The 20,177-nt window shown below is 35.0% G+C and overlaps 1 protein-coding gene across 5 annotated transcripts in view; it reads left to right on the forward strand.

Annotated features, from left to right (window-relative positions):
* GTF3C4 (general transcription factor IIIC subunit 4) overlaps window positions 1-20,177 on the forward strand; it is a 41,241-nt gene that overhangs the window by 4,902 nt on the left and 16,162 nt on the right. For all 5 annotated transcript variants that reach the window (XR_007950966.1, XR_007950967.1, XM_051980244.1 and 2 more), the window contains exon 2: window positions 16,939-18,759. Coding sequence is in view for 3 of the 5 variants with exons in the window: in XM_051980244.1 (XP_051836204.1) it covers window positions 16,939-18,759 (1,821 nt within the window). In the remaining 2 variants the exon portion in view is untranslated. The remainder of the gene's footprint in view (window positions 1-16,938; window positions 18,760-20,177) is intronic.

Below are 20,177 nucleotides of genomic sequence, written 5' to 3' on the forward strand. Positions count from 1 at the left end.
GAGGCAAAAGATGGAATGTCATGTATGAGTAACAATAGTAAATCAGTGTACCCTTCATATAAAAAATGGAAAGGGAAGAAGGAACCAGGGCTTTACATAGTAAACTTGTAGAAGACTTTAAATGCCAAATAGAGGACTTTCTGTTTGATTTTGAAGGTAATAGAGAGCCATTGGAGTTTATTGAGTAAAAATATAAATCATGATCAGAGTTACAGTGTTAATTGTACTCTCACTCATTCCCCTTGACTCATTGGTTGAAAAGAGGGAGTTGGAATACTCTTTGCTGACTATGATTTTAAAAAAAAGTCTATTTCCAGCTATTACCATTTACTATTATAAACTGACAGTGTTACAAATGTAAAGATCAAAACATATTTTTTCTTTATTTTTTATTTTCTTGTTTTTTCATCTTTTACAATATGACCAATATGGAAATATATTTTACATTGTAGCACATACATAACCTCTATCAAATTACTTGCTTTCTCATTGAAGAGAGAGAAAATTTGGAACTCAAAAACATTTTTAAATGAATATTTAAAATTTTTTTACATGTAATTAAGGGGAAAACAAAATATTAAGCTAAAAAATGGGATGCTCTTTGCTTCCCATTGCTACTTCCAGTTTGTCTCTGTACCTCTATCACTTAGTATTTGAGGCTCAGGCAATCTGTATCTATCACACAATTACAATTCTCTTAGCTGTTGTCTGTAGATCTCCAAGTTATTTTCCTTTTTTGTTCAATAAATTTAATTCCTCTTCCCATACAAGTTTTCCTCTTCCCAACTCCTGCTCTCATACTAGGGGACTACTACACACATACAGATTCTTCCTTAACCATCATAATCACTCAGTTCCTGAACTATTCACTTCTCATGACTTATACTCCACACTCCTCCGCCACAAACAAAGATGGTCATACCTTTGATCTTGCCATTATCCACATATGTATCACCTCTGTATTCAAGAATTCCTAAATCCCCTTATCTGACCATAATTTATTGGCATTTCATTTTTCCTTTTGCTTTTCTTTCCCAAACCCAACTTTCCAGTCTCTCATTCCCTCAATCCACTCTCAGACCACATCCCCTACTCTAGCTATCTCTTTCTTTAAAAAAAAAATTAATAATAGCTTTTTAATCTTCAAAATACACGCAGAAATAGTATTCACCATCCACCTTTGCAAAACCTTGTGTTCCAAGTTTTTCTCCTTCCTTTCCCCCCACTCCTCTTCCCTAGACAGCAAGTAATTCAATATAGGTTAAACATACAATTCTTCTAAACATATTTCCACATTTATCATGCTGCACAAGAAAAATCAGATCAAAAAGGAAAAAATGAAAAAGAAAAAACAAACAAACAAGCAAACAACAAAAAAGATGAAAATACTCTGTTGTAATTCACATTGAGTCCCCATAGTTCTCTCTTTGGGTTCTCTCCATCACAAATCTATTGGAATTGGCCTGAATCACCTCATTGTTGAAAAGAGCCAAGTCCATTACAGTTTAGTCATCTCTTTTTTTATCTCTTGGTGAACCAATTCGACTCTACACTGCCCTCTTCTCTTGAATCCCTAGGTAATCATATCATCTGCCACGCCCTAACTTTATCCACCACCTTTGCTCTTATACATGTACTACTGAGAAAAACACACAACCATTTCAGACTAGGTACACATAGATATAGGTCACATAACCTCATTTGTCTGATGTCAAATTTGAACTCAGGGACCTAGAACTCCATCTACTGTACCACTTCATTGGTACACTCTCTTCTTAACACCCATATAATCTATCTTCTGACCTTATCATTCCAATGAAGCTGCTTTCTGCAAAATCACTAATAATCTCTGAGTTGCCAAAGACAATGACATTTTATCAATCCTTACTCTCCTTTACCTCTCTCTGCAGCTTTTGACATGATTGCTCAACTTCTCCTTGATACTCGCATCTCTCTTGCTTTTTGAGATACATCTCTCTCCTGATTTTCCTCCTACCTATCAGACTGCTCCTTCACAAACTTCTTTTCTGGATCCTTATCCAAATCATACCTTCTAACTATACCTATTCTGCAAGTTTCTGTCCTGGGCTCTTTTTTCTTTTACCTGTATACCATTTCATCGGCTCCCATGAATTTAATTATCATCTCTGTGCTAATGATTTTCAATTCTACCTATCCTGCCCCACCTTCTCTATTGACTTCCAGTCTCACATCTGCTTCTCAGACATCTCAAACTGGATGTCTGGTAGACATCTTAAACAGTGTCAAACAGATCTCATTATCCTTTCTCCTAAACCTTCCCCAATCTCCACCTCCCCAATTATTGCAGAGAACAACATCATCTACTTAGTTGATTGGATTCACAACCCAAGAGCCATGTTCAACCCTTCATACTCTCACATTCACACCCCTTCCCAATCTGTTGTCAAGACCTATCAAGTTCACATTTGCAACATTTCTTTTTTTTTTTTTTTAATTTAATTTAATTTAATAATAACTTTGTATTTACAGAATCCATGCCAGGATAATTTTTACACAGCATTATCCCTTACAATCACTTATGTTTCGTTTTTTCCCCTCCCTCCCTCTTCCCCCCCCCAAGATGGCAAGCAGTCCCATATATGTTAAATATGTTGCAGAATATCCTAGATACAATACACATTTGCAGAACCGAACAGTTCTCCTGCTGCACAGGGAGAATTGGATTCAGAAGGTAAAAATAACTCAGGAAGAAAATCAAAAATCAAATAGTTCACATTCATTTCCCAGTATTCCTTCTTTGGGTGTAGCTGTTTCTGTCCATCATTTATCCAGTGAAACTCAGTTAAGTCTCTTTGTCAGAGAAATCCACTTCCATCAGAATACATCCTCATACAATATCGTTGTCGAAGTGTATAATGATCTCCTGGTTCTGCTCATCTCACTTAGCATCAGTCCATGTAGGTCTCTCCAAGCCTCTCTGTATTCATCCTGCTGGTCATTCCTTACAGAGCAATAATATTCCATAACATTCATATACCACAATTTACCCAGCCATTCTCCAATTGATGGGCATCCATTCATTTTCCAGTTTCTAGCCACTACAAACAGGGCTGCTACAAACATTTTGGCACATACAGGTCCCTTTCCCTTTTTTAGTATCTCTTTGGGGTATAAGCCCAATAGAAACATTGCTGGATCAAAGGGTATGCACAGTTTGATAACTTTTTGGGCATAATTCCAGATTGCTCTCCAGAATGGCTGGATTCGTTCACAACTCCACCAACAATGCATCAGTGTCCCCGTTATCCCGCATCCCCTCCAACATTCATCATTATTTTTTCCTGTCATCTTAGCCAATCTGACAGGTGTGTAGTGATATCTCAGAGTTGTCTTAATTTGCATTTCTCTGATCAATAGTGATTTGGAACACTCTTTCATGTGAGTGGTAATAGTTTCAATTTCTTCATCTGAAAATTGTCTGTTCATATCCTTTGACCATTTATCAATTGGAGAATGGCTTGGTTTTTTATAAATTTGAGTCAGTTCTCTATATATTTTGGAAATGAGGCCTTTATCAGAACCTTTAATTGTAAAGATGTTTTCCCAGTTTGTTGCTTCCCTACTAATCTTGTTTGCATTCGTTCTGTTTGTACAAAGGCTTTTTAATTTGATATAATCAAAATTTTCTATTTTGTGATCAGTAATGGTCTCTAGTTCATCTTTGGTCACAAATTTCTTTCTCCTCCACAAGTCTGAGAGATAAACTATCCTATGTTCCTCTAATTTATTTATAATCTCGTTCTTTATGCCTAGGTCATGGACCCATTTTGATCTTATCTTGGTATGTGGTGTTAAGTGTGGGTCCTTGCCTAATTTCTGCCATACTAATTTCCAGTTATCCCAGCAGTTTTTATCAAATAATGAAATCTTATCCCAAAATTTAGAATCTTTGGGTTTGTCAAATACTAGATTGCTATAGTTGACTATTCTGTCTTGTGAACCTAACCTTTTCCACTGATCAACTAATCTATTTCTAAGCCAATACCAAATGGTTTTGGTGACTGCTGCTTTATAATATAATTTTAGATCAGGTACAGCTAGACCACCTTCATTTGATTTTTTTTTCATTAATTCCCTTGAGATTCTCGACTTTTTATTGTTCCATATGAATTTTGTTGTTATTTTTTCTAAATCATTAAAATATTTTCTTGGAAGTCTGATTGGTATAGCACTAAATAAATAGATTAGTTTAGGGAGTATTGTCATCTTTATTATATTCGCTCGGCCTATCCAAGAGCACTTAATATTTTTCCAATTATTTAAGTTTGACTTTATTTGTGTGAAAACTTTTTTGTAATTTTGCTCATATAATTCCTGACTTTCCTTTGGTAGGTAGATTCCCAAATATTTTATGCTATCAACAGTTATTTTGAATGGAATTTCTCTTTGTATCTCTTGCTCTTGGATTTTGTTGGTGGTGTATAAGAATGCTGAGGATTTATGGGGATTTATTTTGTATCCTGCTACTTTGCTAAAATTATGAATTATTTCTAATAGCTTTTTAGTAGAATCTCTGGGGTTTTCTAGGTATACCATCATATCATCTTGCAACATTTCTTGAGTATTCCTTTTTCTTTTCCAACATTGCCATTGATCTAGTGCAGGCTCTCATTATCTCATGCCTGGACTATTTCAGTAGGTTGCTGATGGGTCTAATTGCCTCAGGCCTTTCCCCTATCCCAATCCATCGTGAATTCAGCCACCAAAGTGATTTTCCCAAAGTATCTTATCAACCATGTCATCCCTCTAGTCAGTAAACTCCCAACTGCTTCCTAATACCTCTAAAAATAAAATGCAAAACCCTCTATTTGGTATTCAAACCTCTTTATAACCTAGGAACCCTTACCCCAGCATTCCACTTTTCTTACATCTTATTCTCTCATATCCTCTTCAATCCAGTGACACTGACCACCTCGATGTCCCTGAAACCCATCTCTCAGCTCCATACATTTTCTCTTGTTTCCTGTGCCAGCAGTGTGTTCCCTTCTTATCAGACTCCTTGGTTTCCTTCAAGTCCCAAATAAAATTTCATCTTCTACAGGAATTTTTCCATAATTCTAGTATTTTCATCTTTTCAATTATTTCCTTTTCTGTACATCAAAAGTAGCAAACTCAGGAATGAATATGGACTTGCAAAACTTTGGAATGTTGCCTGAACCAGATTAAAATATAAATGAGAACTGTTTCACAAAATTAATAAAAATATAATACAACATAGCTAATGTTCATTTGTGGTTTTCTAGGTTATTATGGGGCCAGAAGAGGTTTGTTTCTATTTCAGTTTGATACCACTGCTATATTTAGCTTGTTTGTACATATCTGTTTCCTCAATGTCTCCCCATTAGATAATACTTGCAAAAAGAGACTTTTTTTTTGCTTTCTTTTGTATCTCTAGCATTTAGCAGCTCCTAGCACATAGTAGATGATAAATAAATGCTTACTGACTGATTTAACTGAACCTTAGATAAATTACTTTGGCAGTTGATTAGAATAGAGCAAGATGGATACTAATAAAAAGGCTATTGCTAATCTAGATAAGAAGTAATGAGATCTATATTAGTATGGTTGTTGTATGAATGAAGAGAAGAGGCTGAAATGAAAGGTGTTAATTCATAAAAACCAAAATTTTACAATGGATTAAATAGAATTGAGTAAAACAGTAAGATTGTGGGCCATGGTGACTGGGGAGGATGGTGATACTCTGAACAGCAATAGGAAAGTTGAAAATTGGAGGGAAGATAATGAGTTCTGTTTGGGATTTGTTGAATTTGAGATGTCTGGGACATTTAGTTCAAAATGTAGAATGAGCAGATTCAGAGAGATTAGAGTTGGGAATCATCTGAGTAGAACTAACGATTGAATTCTTGGAAAAAGATGAAACCATATTGGAAAAAAAAGAGGGGAGGGCCTAGGGCAGAGCCTTCAGACACCAACAATTAAAAGGCATAGCAGGAAGGAAGATCCAGCAAAAGAGACTGAGAAGTAAAACAAGTAGGAGGAAAATAATGGGAGAACATATTAACAAAAGCTCATAGAGGAGAAAGAAATTTTAGTTGAATGCTAAAGTCAGATGCCAAATTGTAGAAAGTTTAGAAGAAAGTGAGAGAGATTATATGTAGATGGCTTTTCCAAGGAGTATAGCTGAAAAGGGATGATGGTATATAGGATGATAACTGGAAAACCTGGTAGAATCTGATGAGGGATTTTTAAAGATGAGGGTGACTCAATCATGTTTGTAGGAAGTAGAGAAGGAAATGACAGAGAAAGATTGAAAATTAGAGAAAGGTTGGAGAATAGAAGCTGAGAAGTTGGTTTTGTCAAGCAAAAAGGGCCACAGCATTACCATTAAAGACTGTAGGGAAGGATGACATCATAGAGTTGTGAGATGAAACAGAGAAGCTCTCAGCAAAGGACCTTAGTGTTTTTAGTGAAATATGAGTTGAAGTTCCTAGCAGAAAGAGGAGGTAAAGGGAATGATATGTAAGACCTGAAGGAGAGGAAAAGTTTGCAACAGCTACTGTAGTTTAAGGGAGAGGGAAAATTTAAAAATCCATAGTAATCTTATAAAGAAATTTCAAGAATTTGACTAAAAAAAATTCATATCCTGCTTAAATAGCTATTCTTAATTCTTAATAGGTATTAACCTGGATAAATTAATTATTTTCCATTTCTTATTAAATTTGCCATGAATAGCACATCATATAAGCCACCATTCCAATTGACATCCCTGTTAAAACTATAATTGTATGAAACATGAATGCTAAATTGTCTGGAGCTTTAAAAGAGGACCCTGCAAGTTTAAAACATGATATATTGGTAGGGAATGTGAAGAAATCTGTATTTGTCCTTTGGTTTTTCTGTTGATGATGGTCCTTGTCATTTAAATCTTAAATACTTTCTGTTGATGATGGTCCTTGGCATTTAAATCTTAAATACTTTTTGTTGTTGATGGTACTTGGCATTTAAATCTTAAATACTTAAATATTTCAAGCTTGACTGTGTTCCCTAAAAGTGGATCTTGTAACAGTGCTATTTTCACTTAGAACTCTGCTTCAAAGCGAAGTTATAGACTTTTTTGTAGTTTGTAATCTTGTGTTCTTGTAATCTTGCTGCAGAAAAAAAGCCACTGTTAGATTGGGAAGAGACCTAAGAAATCAGACAATTTGGTACTGAAGAAACTGATGCTTTGAGATATAAAGTAACTTGTCTAACAACAGCCAGTTAGTTCCAAAGTATGAGAAAGAGTCTGGGTTTCCATTTCTAGCACAATGTTCTTTTTATTTCACAGTTATATAACCTTCTTTAAGAAAATCTGATTCATAAAACAGATATTAGGAAACACAATCATGAACATTAGACAGTTACTAACTTGTGAGAAGGTTGCAGGAAGTATTGTTCAGTTGTTTTCAGCCAAGTTCAATTCTTCATGACCCATTTTTGGGGTTTTCTTGGTAAAGATACTAGAATGTTTTGCCATTTTCTTTTCTGTCTCATTTTACAGATTAGAAAACTGAGGCAAAAGAATGAAGTGACTTTCACACAGCTAGTAAGTATGTTGGCAGACTTGAACTCAGGGAGATGTCTTTCCTTACTACAGTTTGGCACTCTATCCACTACAGCATCTAGCTGTAGGCAGTAGGGAATCTTTTAAATAGTAGTTTTCTTTGTGTATATGAGTATTAGTTTACCGATTAGTTACTGATTTTGAGATTGTGGGAAGTATATGGGGTGAAAGTGAAATGATTTTTTTTTCAGTTCTTGAGAGGTAGTAGAGTACAAATTGTTAAACCTACTTTGTGGTGAGAATTGGATTCAAATCTCACTTCTAATACTTGGTAGCTTTAAAGCAAGGAGCACCTGTTATCGCCTTTCCATAAACATTTAGTATCCAAGAATGACACAGAAATAACACTTTAATGTTTGCAAAGTGCTTTGCATATATTAGCTCTTTTATACCTATAATCCTATGAGAGAAGATGGAAGATATTATATTACATATAAGGAAAAAGATTCCAGTTGGACCTGAAGAATAATCACAGATGATTGGATGTCAGCATCTAAGAATGTCTCTAATGGAATGATATAGACTCTCCACTTGGCCCCATGCCATTTAAAATTTTAATCATAGCTGAAACACTTATAAAATTGCAAATGCCACAAAACTGGAAAGAGCAGATAACATGTTGGATGATAGATCTTAATACTTCTCAATGGTCTAGAATATGGAGCCTAAACTAAATATTTTGTATTTATTCCTGTTAAATTTTATTTTGCATTTGGGTTCAAAGAAATAAACTTTGCAGATAGAAATAGGAGACATTATAGCTAGCAAGAAATTAATCTAAAAAGCTCTCTACATTATAGTGAATTTCAAACTCAGTATGAATTGGTAGTATGATATAGCAACCAAAAGTAATAATATATACCTGTACTTTGTCCCAGTCAAATCACATTAGTGATATTAAATGTTCTATCTTAGGAAGACATTGATAAACTCCAAGAGGAGTGGCCAACCTAGTAAAGGGTCTTCAGATAATGTCAGATGAGGATATTTAGCCTCGAGAAGAGAAGTCATAGTAATTTTCTGCAAGTAGTTGAAGGACTGGCCTGTGGAAGAAAGATTAGACTTGTTATTCTTGGTCTCAAAGGGCAGTATTGGTAGTGGAGGGATATTGTAGAGAGACAGATTTCAGATGTAGACTGTCCAGTTTGACAGAATATAAAATTAAGGATAGTAATGTAAAATGAGATAGGTTGGAACCAGATTATGAAAAGAGTCTTTGCCTTTCTGAGTCTCAGTTTCCTCATCTATAAAATAAGGATAGTTATATTTAGAGTACCTCGCAACATTGTTGTGATGATCAAATGGGGTAATGTATCTAAAAGTGTTTTGTAGATATTAAAATGCTAAATACATGTTCATTTTTTTTCTTTTTTTTATTAATTTAAATTTTATTTTATTTAATAATAACTTTGTATTGACAGAATCCATGCCAGGATAATTTTTTTACAACATTATCCCTTGCACTCGCTTATGTTTCATTTTTTTCCCTCCCTCCCTCCACCCCCCCCAAGATGGCAAGCAGTCCTATATATGTTAAATATGTTGCAATATATCCTAGATACAATACATATTTGCAGAACTGCATGTTCATTTTTTTTTGAGGAAAAGTTATATCATTGAATTATTACTTGAGTGCTCGCAGTGACAAGGGAGCCTTACTACTTTGTAAGACAATATATTCTATTAATGAATAGCAATAAATGATGGTAAATTTGTCCCATATATCCCATATATGTATCCTATAATACATATAATCCCATATGTATTATACCTGTACAATATTCTGGTATATTGGTACCAGAAGGAACCAAGATATTCCTTCTGGTAATGTCCAACAGCTACTTTTACCTTCAGAAACTATACAGAATAAGTATAAATATTTTTATATGATAAGTCTTTTAGACCTGGCTCTCTTCAACAATGAGATGATTCAAACCAGTTCCAATTTTCAGTAATGAAGAGAGCCATCTACACCCAGAGAGAAGATTATGGGAACTTGAGTATGGACCACAACATAACATTTTCACTCTTTCTGTTATTTTTTGCTTGCATTTTTGTTTTCCTTCTCAGGTTTGTTTGTTTTTTTCTTTTTAGATCTGATTTTTCTTGTGCAGCAAGATAACTGTATAAATATGTATACATATATTGGATATAACATATATTTTAACATATTTAACATGTATTAGACTATTTGCCATCGCGGGAAGGGAGGGGGGAGGAGGAGAAATTTTGGAACAGAAAGTTTTGCAAGGTCAGTGTTGAAAAATTACCCATGCATATGTTTTGTAAATAAAAAGCTATAATAAAATAAATTTTTAAAAAAGTTAACTCATCTGCCTTAAGTATTCTCTTGTCAAAATTGAACATTTTTAGTTTCTTCAATTGTTGCTCAGGTGAATTAGTTTTAAAATCCCTGACTATCATGGTTACCCCTTCTTTAGACCCATTCAAGTTTATCAGTGTTCTCCTTAAAATGTGACATTCACAACTGAACACCTTACCCAGATGTAGCCTGATAAGTATTGGAACAGAACTAATATTTCCTTTGATCTGAACACTTTTTATTAACAGGCCAAAAATTTTTCATTAGCTTTCAAATTAGTTCCATCGTACTATTGGCTCATTGAGCTTATTATGATCAACAACAACTTCCAAGTTAGTTTTTTCATATGAACTGCGTTTGGCTGTAACTCTCATTCTTGTGCGGTTAATTTTTTTTTTTAACCTGAAATGTAGACTTTATATTTGATACAAATAGAGATTTCATGATATAGAAGTTCCTTTCACCAGTGCATATCATTGACCCACCATTCTCTCTCATTCCATATGACTTTTATCTATGCTTTTTAATAAATTTCTCAAGAGCAATCTGCCTAAAATGCAGGAAACCTTATATTTCTAATATCTCAAAAGTTGACTTCAAGTCAAGCTTCCTACAAGCATGACTGTCTTCCTCATATTTTAAAAACCCATAATTTATTCAGCCATTCTCAAATTGATGGGTATCCATTCCTTTTCCAGTTTTTTGCCACTACAAAAAGGGCTGCCACAAATATTTTTGCACATGTGGGTCCCTTTCTCTCCTTTAGGATCTCTTTGGGATATAAGCTCCCTAGAAACACTGCTGAGTCAAAGGATATGCAGTTTGATAACTTTTTGAGCATAGTTCCAAATTGCTCTCCAGAATGGTTGGATCCATTCACAACTGCCAACAATGTATATCCATGTCCCGGTTTTCCCATATTCCCTCCAACATTTATTATTATCTTTTCCTGTCATCTTAGTTACTCTGAGAGGTATGTAGCAGTATCTCAGAGTTATCCTAATTTGCATTTCTCTGATCAATAATGATTTGGGGCACATTTTCATATGACTAGAAATAGTTTCAGTTTCTTCATCTGAAAATTGTCTGTTCATAACCTTTGACCATTTATCAATTGGAAAATGGCTTGAATTTTTATAAATTTAAGCCAATTCTCTATATATTTTAGAAATGAGGCCTTTATCAGAACCTTTGCATGTAAATATGTTTTCCCAGTTTATTGCTTCCCTTCTAATCTTATCTGCATTATTTTTGTTTGTACAAAAGCTTTTTTAACTTAATATAATCAAAATTATCTATTTTGTGGTCAATAATGATCTCTAGTTCTTTGGTCACAAATTCCTTCCTCCTCCACAGGCCTGAGAAGTAAACTATCCTATGTTCTTCTAATTTGTTTATAATATCATTCTTTATGTCTAAATCATGAACTCATTTAAATCTTATCTTGATATATATATTATATAGGTGTGGGTCAGTGCCTAGTTTCTGCCATACTAGTTTCCAATATTCCCAGCAGTTTTTGTCAAACAATAAATTTTTATCCCAAAAGCTGGGGGTCTTTGGGCTTACCAAACACTAGATTACTATAGTCATTGACTATTTTGTCCTGTGAACCTAACCTATTCCACTGATCACCTACTCTATTTCTTAGCCAGTAACAAATAGTTGCTATTATTATATACTGCTATATTATAAAGCAGATGACTGCTTATATATAATATAGAAAATGTCTATATTATACCTAAACTTCTTGAGAAGGACATCTACAATTAGTGTTTCTACTTCTTTCCTCTCATTTTCTTCTTAACTCTATGTAGTCTGGCTTCTGACTTCACTAATTGAAACTAAAATTAAGCTTGTTGAACTTAACACTGATCTCTACATCCATAAATCTAATGCCTTTTCTGAGTCCTTTTTCTTCTTGACTGTTCTTCAGCCTTTCTCACTATCATCCTCTTCTTGATACGGTCTTCTCTCTGGGTTTCTATGACATGCTCTTGGTTCTCCTACCAGTCTGACTACTCCTTTTCAGTCTCCTTTACTCCATCTTCATCCAGATGACAGATAGAAACTCACTATTGGTTTCTCCCAAAATTCTGTTCTGGGCCACCTTTTCTTCTCATGGTATACTGTTTTGCTTAATGATCTCATTATCTTCAAGGGACTCAACTATGATTTCTATCCTGATAATTTTCAGATCTATTTATCCAGCCCAGACTTCTCTTCTGACTTCCAGTCATGCCTCTTGGACATTTTGTACTAGATGTCCTATAGACATCTTAAAACCAACATTTCCAAAACTGAACTCATTATTTTTCCCCTCAAACCACACCTCCTCCTAAATTCCCTATTATTTAAAGCACTGCTATCATGCCATTCACCTTCAGTGAATTTTTGTAATTCTTTTCCATTGTTTGCTTCCTTTACCAAGCCGTTGACTCATTTTTGCATTATTCTCTTGTGTCACTGTCATTTATTTTCCCAATTCTTCTTTTCCTATTTTATCTTATTCTGTCCTTTTTGAGCTCTTCTAGAAGTTAGCATTTTTCTTTGAGCCTTCACATGTAGGCATTTTGACTTTGTCCTCTTCTGAGTTTGTATTTTGTTGTTCTCTGTCAGTGTAGCAACTTTCTATGATCAAATTCTTGTTGTTGTAGTTGTTTTTTGTTGGGAGGAAGGAAGGGAAGGAGTTGGCTCATTTTTCCGGTCTCTTTAATTAATGTCTTCTAATTTTATGTTAAAGTTGGGCTTTACTTTTGGGGTGTCTCAAGCTTTTTGCACAGAGAGTGCAGCAGGGGCCTCCCTACTGACCTGCTGTGCCAGGAGTGCTAGATTTCACCATTGGCTTACTGCACCAGGAACATGAGGCCTTGCTGGTGGTCTGCTGCCCTGACCTGCACTGTTGCCAGCTTACCTGAACACTGCCTGCACCGACCCGTTTACCCAAGTGAGACAGACCTTTCCTGCCAACCTTCTAAGCTGTCTTGGACTGGAAAATTGGTTCCCCTCAAATTTTTGTGGTCATGCCACTCCTAGATTCATTTTGAGGCATTATTTTATAGTTATTTGGAGGAGAATTTATGAAAGTTCAGGTGAGTTTCTGCCTTACTCTACCAGAGTGGTTTTTATAAAGTGCAGATCTGATTGTTTCAGTTTCACATTCAATAAAATCTAGTGACTCTCTATTATTTCCAAAATCAAATATTAAATCCTTTGTTTGGATAAATAAGTGCTTTTTGCCTTGCCTGTTTGGCTTTTAAAGTCCTTCATAACCTAGCCCCTTCCTAAGAACAGCATTCTTTTTTTTTTATTATAGCTTTTTATTTACACAATATATATGCATGAGTAATTTTTCAGCATTAACAATCGCAAAACCTCTTGTTCCAGTTTTTCCCCTCCTTCACCCCATCTTCTCCCCAATATGGCAGGTAGACCAATATATGTTAAATATGTTAAAGTATATGTTAAATACAATATATGTATACATAACCATACAGTCATTTTGCTGCACAAGAAGAATCAGACTTTGAAATAATGTACAATTAACCTGTGAAGGAAATAAAAAATGCAGGTGGATGAAAAATAGAGGGAGTGGTTCACACTCATCTCCCAGAGTTCTTTCACTGGGTGTAGCTGGTTCAATTCATTACTGCTCTATTAGAACTATTTGGTTCATCTCATTGTTGAAGAGGGCCACGTCCATCAGAATTGATCATCATATATTGTTATTGTTGAAGTGTATAATGATCTCCTGGTCCTGCTCATTTCACTCAGCATAAGTTCATGTAAATCTCTCCAGGCCTTTAAGAACAGCATTCTTTTTTTTTTTTTTTTTAATAACTTTTTATTGATAGACCGCATGCCAGGGTAATTTTTTACAGCATTATCCCTTGCATTCACTTCTGTTCTGATTTTTCCCCTCCCTCCCTCCACCCCTTCCCCCAGATGGCAAGCAGTCCTTTACATGTTGAATGGGTTGCAGTATATCCTAGATACAACATATGTGTGCAGAACCGAACAGTTTTCTTGTTGCACAGGGAGAATTGAATTCAGAAGGTATAAATAACCCGGGAAGAAAAACAAAGATGCAAGCAGTTTATATTCATTTCCCAGTAAGAACAGCATTCTTAAGAGCATTCTTAAATACATTTAAATGCATTCATTTCATGTATACTGACTGTGCCCATTCCTGAAATGTTCTCCTTCCTTTTCTTTATCTCCTGACTTCCTAGGCTTTTAAGTCTCAGCTAACTTTCTACAAGAAATTTTTTTCAGTCCTCCTTATTTCTAATGCCTTCTCTCTGAGATTTTCTCTATTTTTTTCTATAGATATCTTGTTTTTAGCAAAATTGTTTGCAATTTTTTTTTTTTTAGTTCCTTGAGGGCAAGAACTGTTTTTACTTTTCTTTATATCTTTAGTAAAGTAAGCATAATGCCTCATATAATGTGTTTAATAAATGTGTTTAATAAATTCTTGTTGTCCTGTTGACTTAACTAGTTTATTAGTTGTCTTGACATTTATCCATTCTAAATTTCATCTTGTCTGATTCAGCTTACCTTTTCAGCTTGTAGAGATAATTTTGCATCTTGATACTGACATTCTGTGAATTATCTATTCCATTTCATATCATCAGTAATTTTAACAAGTGTATCTTGTCATCCAAGTCAATCAGAAAAATGATGAACAGGACAGGGTCAAGTATCTTAGAACCTTGTGACTTAGCACTAAAAATCTGCTTTTGGATTGCTTTTGATCCAGTAAAAGCAACATTTGGTGAGTGGGGCTGTTCAACCAGCAACAATTCCATTTAATTATACTTTCATTTGACATCTATTTTACAAGAATATTATGATGTATTTTTTCACAAGTTCATCATAGAAGTCACCTACTGCAGATAAGAAGTAAGGAATAGAACTGAGATCACACCAAAATTCTCTGACTCCAATTCCAGCATTCTTTGCATTTTCCAAAGTACTGTTCTTTCCATTATTTTGTATAGATATAGTCCAAACTCATTAGGTTTTCTTGATACCAAAACATGATATGATGACAACATTCTTCTGTTCTTCTAGTACAGTAATTCTTTCAATAAAGGAAAATAGCTTATTTATCAAGATTTATTTTCCATCATCACTGCACACTTTTTTATGCTTAAAATCCATTTGTTTAATCCTGTGTTTTAGAATTTTGTCAGGGAACAGCCTTACCCAAGCTAAAATGTCCAGAATCCTTTTATTCTCTCTCTTTTTTTTAATTGAACATATTTTTTAAAATACCCACAATCCTAAAAGCTTTCCTGATTTATCAAAGCTTATTAACAGTGGTTCTATTATTACATTCATATTTTCTTTCGGAGATGTCAATTGATTTATAGTTGTTAGATTCTTTATCTTCTCTTGTATTTGGGGTTTTAATTTCATCTAAACTGTGTTTGTTTTGCCCTTTTCAATTAAAAGAATGATCCTTGATAAAAAAGACCAAAGGAAAATTGGGACTTGAATGCATTCGTTTACATTGCCTACCTACTCCTAATAAGCAGTGGGCCTTCCCCTTATTCTTTTTCTTGTTTTACATCTAGATATTGTTCAGATATTGTTGTCCCTACCATTTTCCACAAAACTCCACTCCATCTCATTTTCCTGACACTAATTTTAGTAGTTTGTGCCACTCTTACATCCACTGAATTATAGGACTTAGAGTTAGATAGAACCTTAGAGATCATTTCCTTCATTTTATAATTGAGGAAACTAAGGACTGAAGAGAATAAGTAACTTGTTGGAGGACAACAGAGGAAGTGCGTTGCAGAAATTGGATTTCGTTCCAGGGTGACTCTAGGCCAAGAGCCCTTTATGTTGCTCTCTACCTGTTCTGTACCTCACTTTCCATTTTTTTGGAGCAATTCTGATTTCCTTATCATAGGACAGGGCGTATTAAGTAGAAAGTGAATGATATAGATAATAAGAACTATGAGAACTAGAGAGATGATTCAAGATGGGAATGATCAGGGAAGACTTTATACAAAGACATGAGATTTGAACTGAATCTCCAAAGGTGGCTAGGCAAAGAGTGAGTGAGACTTCCACATTTGAGGAACAGCAAGAATGGGTTGGATGTGTTTGGGAGACCTTTGAATCAACCCAGCTAACTCACATTGGAGGTCACTTATAAGAGGGCCATGAGAAAAAATAATCAAACCAAGGCATTGAAGTTAGCTCTAAGAATAATTTGAATGAAGTTTCCATAATCAATTTAGGGGCCACATTTAATTACAAAAAAAAAACACTTGTCATTGAAAAATACTCATTCTGCTACTACCCTTTGATGTCAGATATGTTAAAGGAATGTAAAACATCTAACACTTAAGTATGTCAAAAAACATGTCTTTTAATGCATTTATTATTTTGTGTTAAGGCTGGTTGAATGTTGTGTTGGTATTTGACACCTATTATTTTATGTAACTAAGGACCAACTTAACCATGTGGTTTTTCCTTTTCAAGATAAAGGAGGAGGTCAAGTTGTTAATAGTACTTATTGTTTATTTAGAAGTCATAGTAGCCAACAGAATAAGTAATTTTAGTTGGCCCTTGGATAATATAAGTACATGTTTTTTTTTTTTTTAATATTCTTTTGGGTTCATTTGAGCTTAACATCATAGACATGGGATAGGGAGGGTGTTCAGCTTTTCCTCCTCATAGATTGAATCTAAGAGATGTGACAAAGAGTGAGTTAAAATATCTGATTCAATGAACTATATGATAATTGTATACAATTATCTGTCTCCACAACTCTGCTAGAAGGATAGTATCTTTTACTTTATGTTCTCTTAGATCTTCAGTTGTTTTTTAGTTATGTCAGAATTTAAAGAAGTACTCAGTTTGTCATAATATTGAAGGTATTTATCTTTGATTTTAATATGAATCCCTTGATTCATACTAAATGATATTGTATATGTTAATGTGATGTAGCAATTATCTAGTTTTTAAAAATCTCTTTTTTTCCCCCCTTCAGGTTGGTTCAAAAAAGGAGGTTGCTGAATGTAAGGAGAAATTTGCCACCTCTAAAGACCCCACAGTCAGTCAAAGCTTCATGCTAGATAGGGTATTTAATCCTGAAGGAAAATCTTTGCCACCAATGAGAGGATTCAAGTATACCAGCTGGTCTCCAATGGGCTGTGATGCTAATGGGAGATGTCTGTTGTCAGCATTAACCATGGACAATCGATTGACCATTCAGGCTAACCTCAACAGACTGCAGTGGGTACAGCTGGTTGATCTAACTGAGATCTATGGAGAGCGCCTTTACGAGACCAGCTATAAGCTAACCAAAAATGAAGCCCCCGAAGGAGATCTTGGGGACTTTGCTGAGTTTCAGAGGAGACACAGCATGCAGACTCCAGTACGGATGGAGTGGTCAGGCATCTGCACCACCCAGCAGGTCAAAAACAATAATGAATGCCATGATGTCGGCAGTGTGCTCCTGGCAGTCCTTTTTGAAAATGGAAACATTGCAGTGTGGCAGTTTCAGCTCCCATTTATTGGCAAGGAATCTATCTCTTCATGTAACACCATTGAATCAGGGATTACCTCTCCTAGTGTTTTGTTTTGGTGGGAGTATGAACACAACAATCGAAAAATGAGCGGGCTCATTGTGGGGAGTGCATTTGGGCCTGTTAAAATTCTTCCTGTTAACCTCAAAGCAGTTAAAGGCTACTTCACATTAAGACAACCTGTTATTCTATGGAAAGAAATGGACCAGTTGCCAGTACACAGCATTAAATGTATTCCTCTTTATCATCCATACCAGAAATGTAGTTGTAGCTTAGTGGTGGCTGCTAGGGGATCCTATGTGTTTTGGTGTCTTCTTCTGATATCCAAAGCAGGTTTGAATGTCCATAATTCCCATGTCACAGGACTTCACACACTACCCATTGTTTCCATGACTGCAGACAAACAAAATGGCACAGTATATACTTGTTCAAGTGATGGAAAGGTGAGGCAACTGATTCCCATTTTTACAGATGTTGCATTAAAATTTGAGCACCAACTGATAAAACTATCAGAAGTATTTGGCTCAGTGAGGACTCATGGGATAGCAGTAAGCCCTTGTGGTGCATACCTGGCAGTCATTACAACTGAAGGCATGATCAATGGTCTCCACCCTGTGAACAAAAACTACCAGGTTCAGTTTGTCACTCTCAAAACATTTGAAGAGGCAGCAGCTCAACTCCTAGAGTCTTCAGTTCAAAATCTCTTTAAGCAGGTAGACTTATTAGACCTGGTACGCTGGAAAATTTTGAAAGATAAACATATTCCTCAGTTTTTACAAGAAGCTTTGGATAAAAAGATCGAAGGTTCTGGGTCTACTTACTTTTGGCGGTTTAAACTTTTCCTCTTGCGGATTTTATATCAGTCAATGCAGAAAACCCCTTCAGAGGTCTTATGGAAGCCTACCCATGAAGACAACAAAATCTTAATAACTGACTCTCTTGTGCTGGGCCATACTGATGAGGAGCAACAAGAAGAAGGTTCTTTTAAACAAATGAGCAAACCAGGTGGTCATGAGAAGAACAAAGAAAGAGATGTTGAAGATCTAGCTGACAGCTCACCCATCCAATCTGGAGATGCAAGTCGTGAGCCAATGGAAGAGAAACTCCTAGAAATCCAAGGAAGAATTGAAGCTGTTGAAATGCACTTAGCTAGGGAGCATATGAAGAGGGTATTGGGGGAAGTATACCTGCACACGTGGATCACGGAGAACACTGGCATTCCCACCAAAGGACTCTGTGACTTTTTAATGTCTGATGAAGGTTATGATGACAGAACAGCTCGGGTAGGTTATAACTAATGACAGCAGTGACATTGTATGAAAGGTCTACATTTCCCTGCATGAGAAAGATATAGCCATAATAGGATTTTTAAACATATTTTTTGTTTTAGTATTTCACAAAACAGTCTTTTAAGTTATTACCTTTGTAGGTAATGAATGAATGAGACTGGATGAATGTAAGATGGATTCTTGAAACGAGGATTCTAGTGTCAGTATAAGGCTTTTCTAATGAGTACAAGGAAGCTACATTTAGTATATCATTTAGTATGTGTTATGGGGTGATTCTAACAAAGAGGATGAAAAACATTTTTGCACCCCTGCCTTTCTTTTCCCTTCTCACCTCCAAATATTAGTTGTTATATTTTAGTTATTTTTTCCTCTTTTTAATAGATTCAGAAATAGAACTTTTCCTAATTTAAAAAACAGGAGCATGCAAGTGTTATCTGTATTATTTTTTAAAAATACATTAATAATAGTAATTTGAATTTATGTGGCAATCAAAGTCATTTAACCTTATTTACCTTAGTTTTCTCACCTGTAAAATGAGCTGGAGAAGGAAATGGTAAACCATTCCAGTATTTCTGCCAAGAAAGCCCCAAAGAGTCACAAAGAATTGGATAACAAAACTTTAGTAAAATACTTTTCCACCCTAAAATTTAACATATTTTTAATAGACTAATTTTTTACCCTCTTTTGAATGAAATTTGGTGTTCATCTTAATGTGGTGTAACTCTGGACTAAGAGGTAAGAGATCTCACACTGTCAACTAATTTAATTCTTGATACCTCTTTACTGTTAACCTCCCTTAATCTCAACCTACTGTTCTCTAAAATGGAAGTGTTGGCACCTGTTGTATCTATGTTACAGGGATGTTATATGAATTAAATGAGATAATACATACAAAAACACTTTGAAAAAGTTACTAGTGGTATAAAAGTTCAAGGTGATAATTGTTTGCCAAGATTTTGAGAAATTTGCAATTTTTTTATATTAATTGGGCAGCTACCACAAAGCCATTACAAAAAATGAGAACTTTCTGCTAAACTTGCATCTTTCTTTTGTTCACAGATTTTAAGGTATAAAAGGGTAGTTAGTAGTAATATTTTAAAAATACAAATATGTATAAATATCTTAAAAGTTCTTGTATTTTTGATGATTTTGGTCCGATGCTGCTGCTAAAAAGGACCAATAAAACACTGCACGTCACCAAGAATATTTCAAAACAAAACAGAAATTCCTGTAACCCTTCATTTCTCTTTGGCTCAGGAGCCTTTACCATGAAATGAGAAGGTTGAATTAGGCTTCTGAGGCCTTTTCCAGCTCTGATTCCTATTCTCCAAACTTTAAGCTGCCCTTATATTAAAACTCTAGTGGAATTCATGCTAGTCTGATTTAAGAAGACTGGAGAATGCTAGGGAGGA

Source organism: Antechinus flavipes, chromosome 2, assembly GCF_016432865.1.
Source record: "Antechinus flavipes isolate AdamAnt ecotype Samford, QLD, Australia chromosome 2, AdamAnt_v2, whole genome shotgun sequence".
In the NCBI taxonomy this organism is placed as follows: domain Eukaryota; kingdom Metazoa; phylum Chordata; class Mammalia; order Dasyuromorphia; family Dasyuridae; genus Antechinus; species Antechinus flavipes.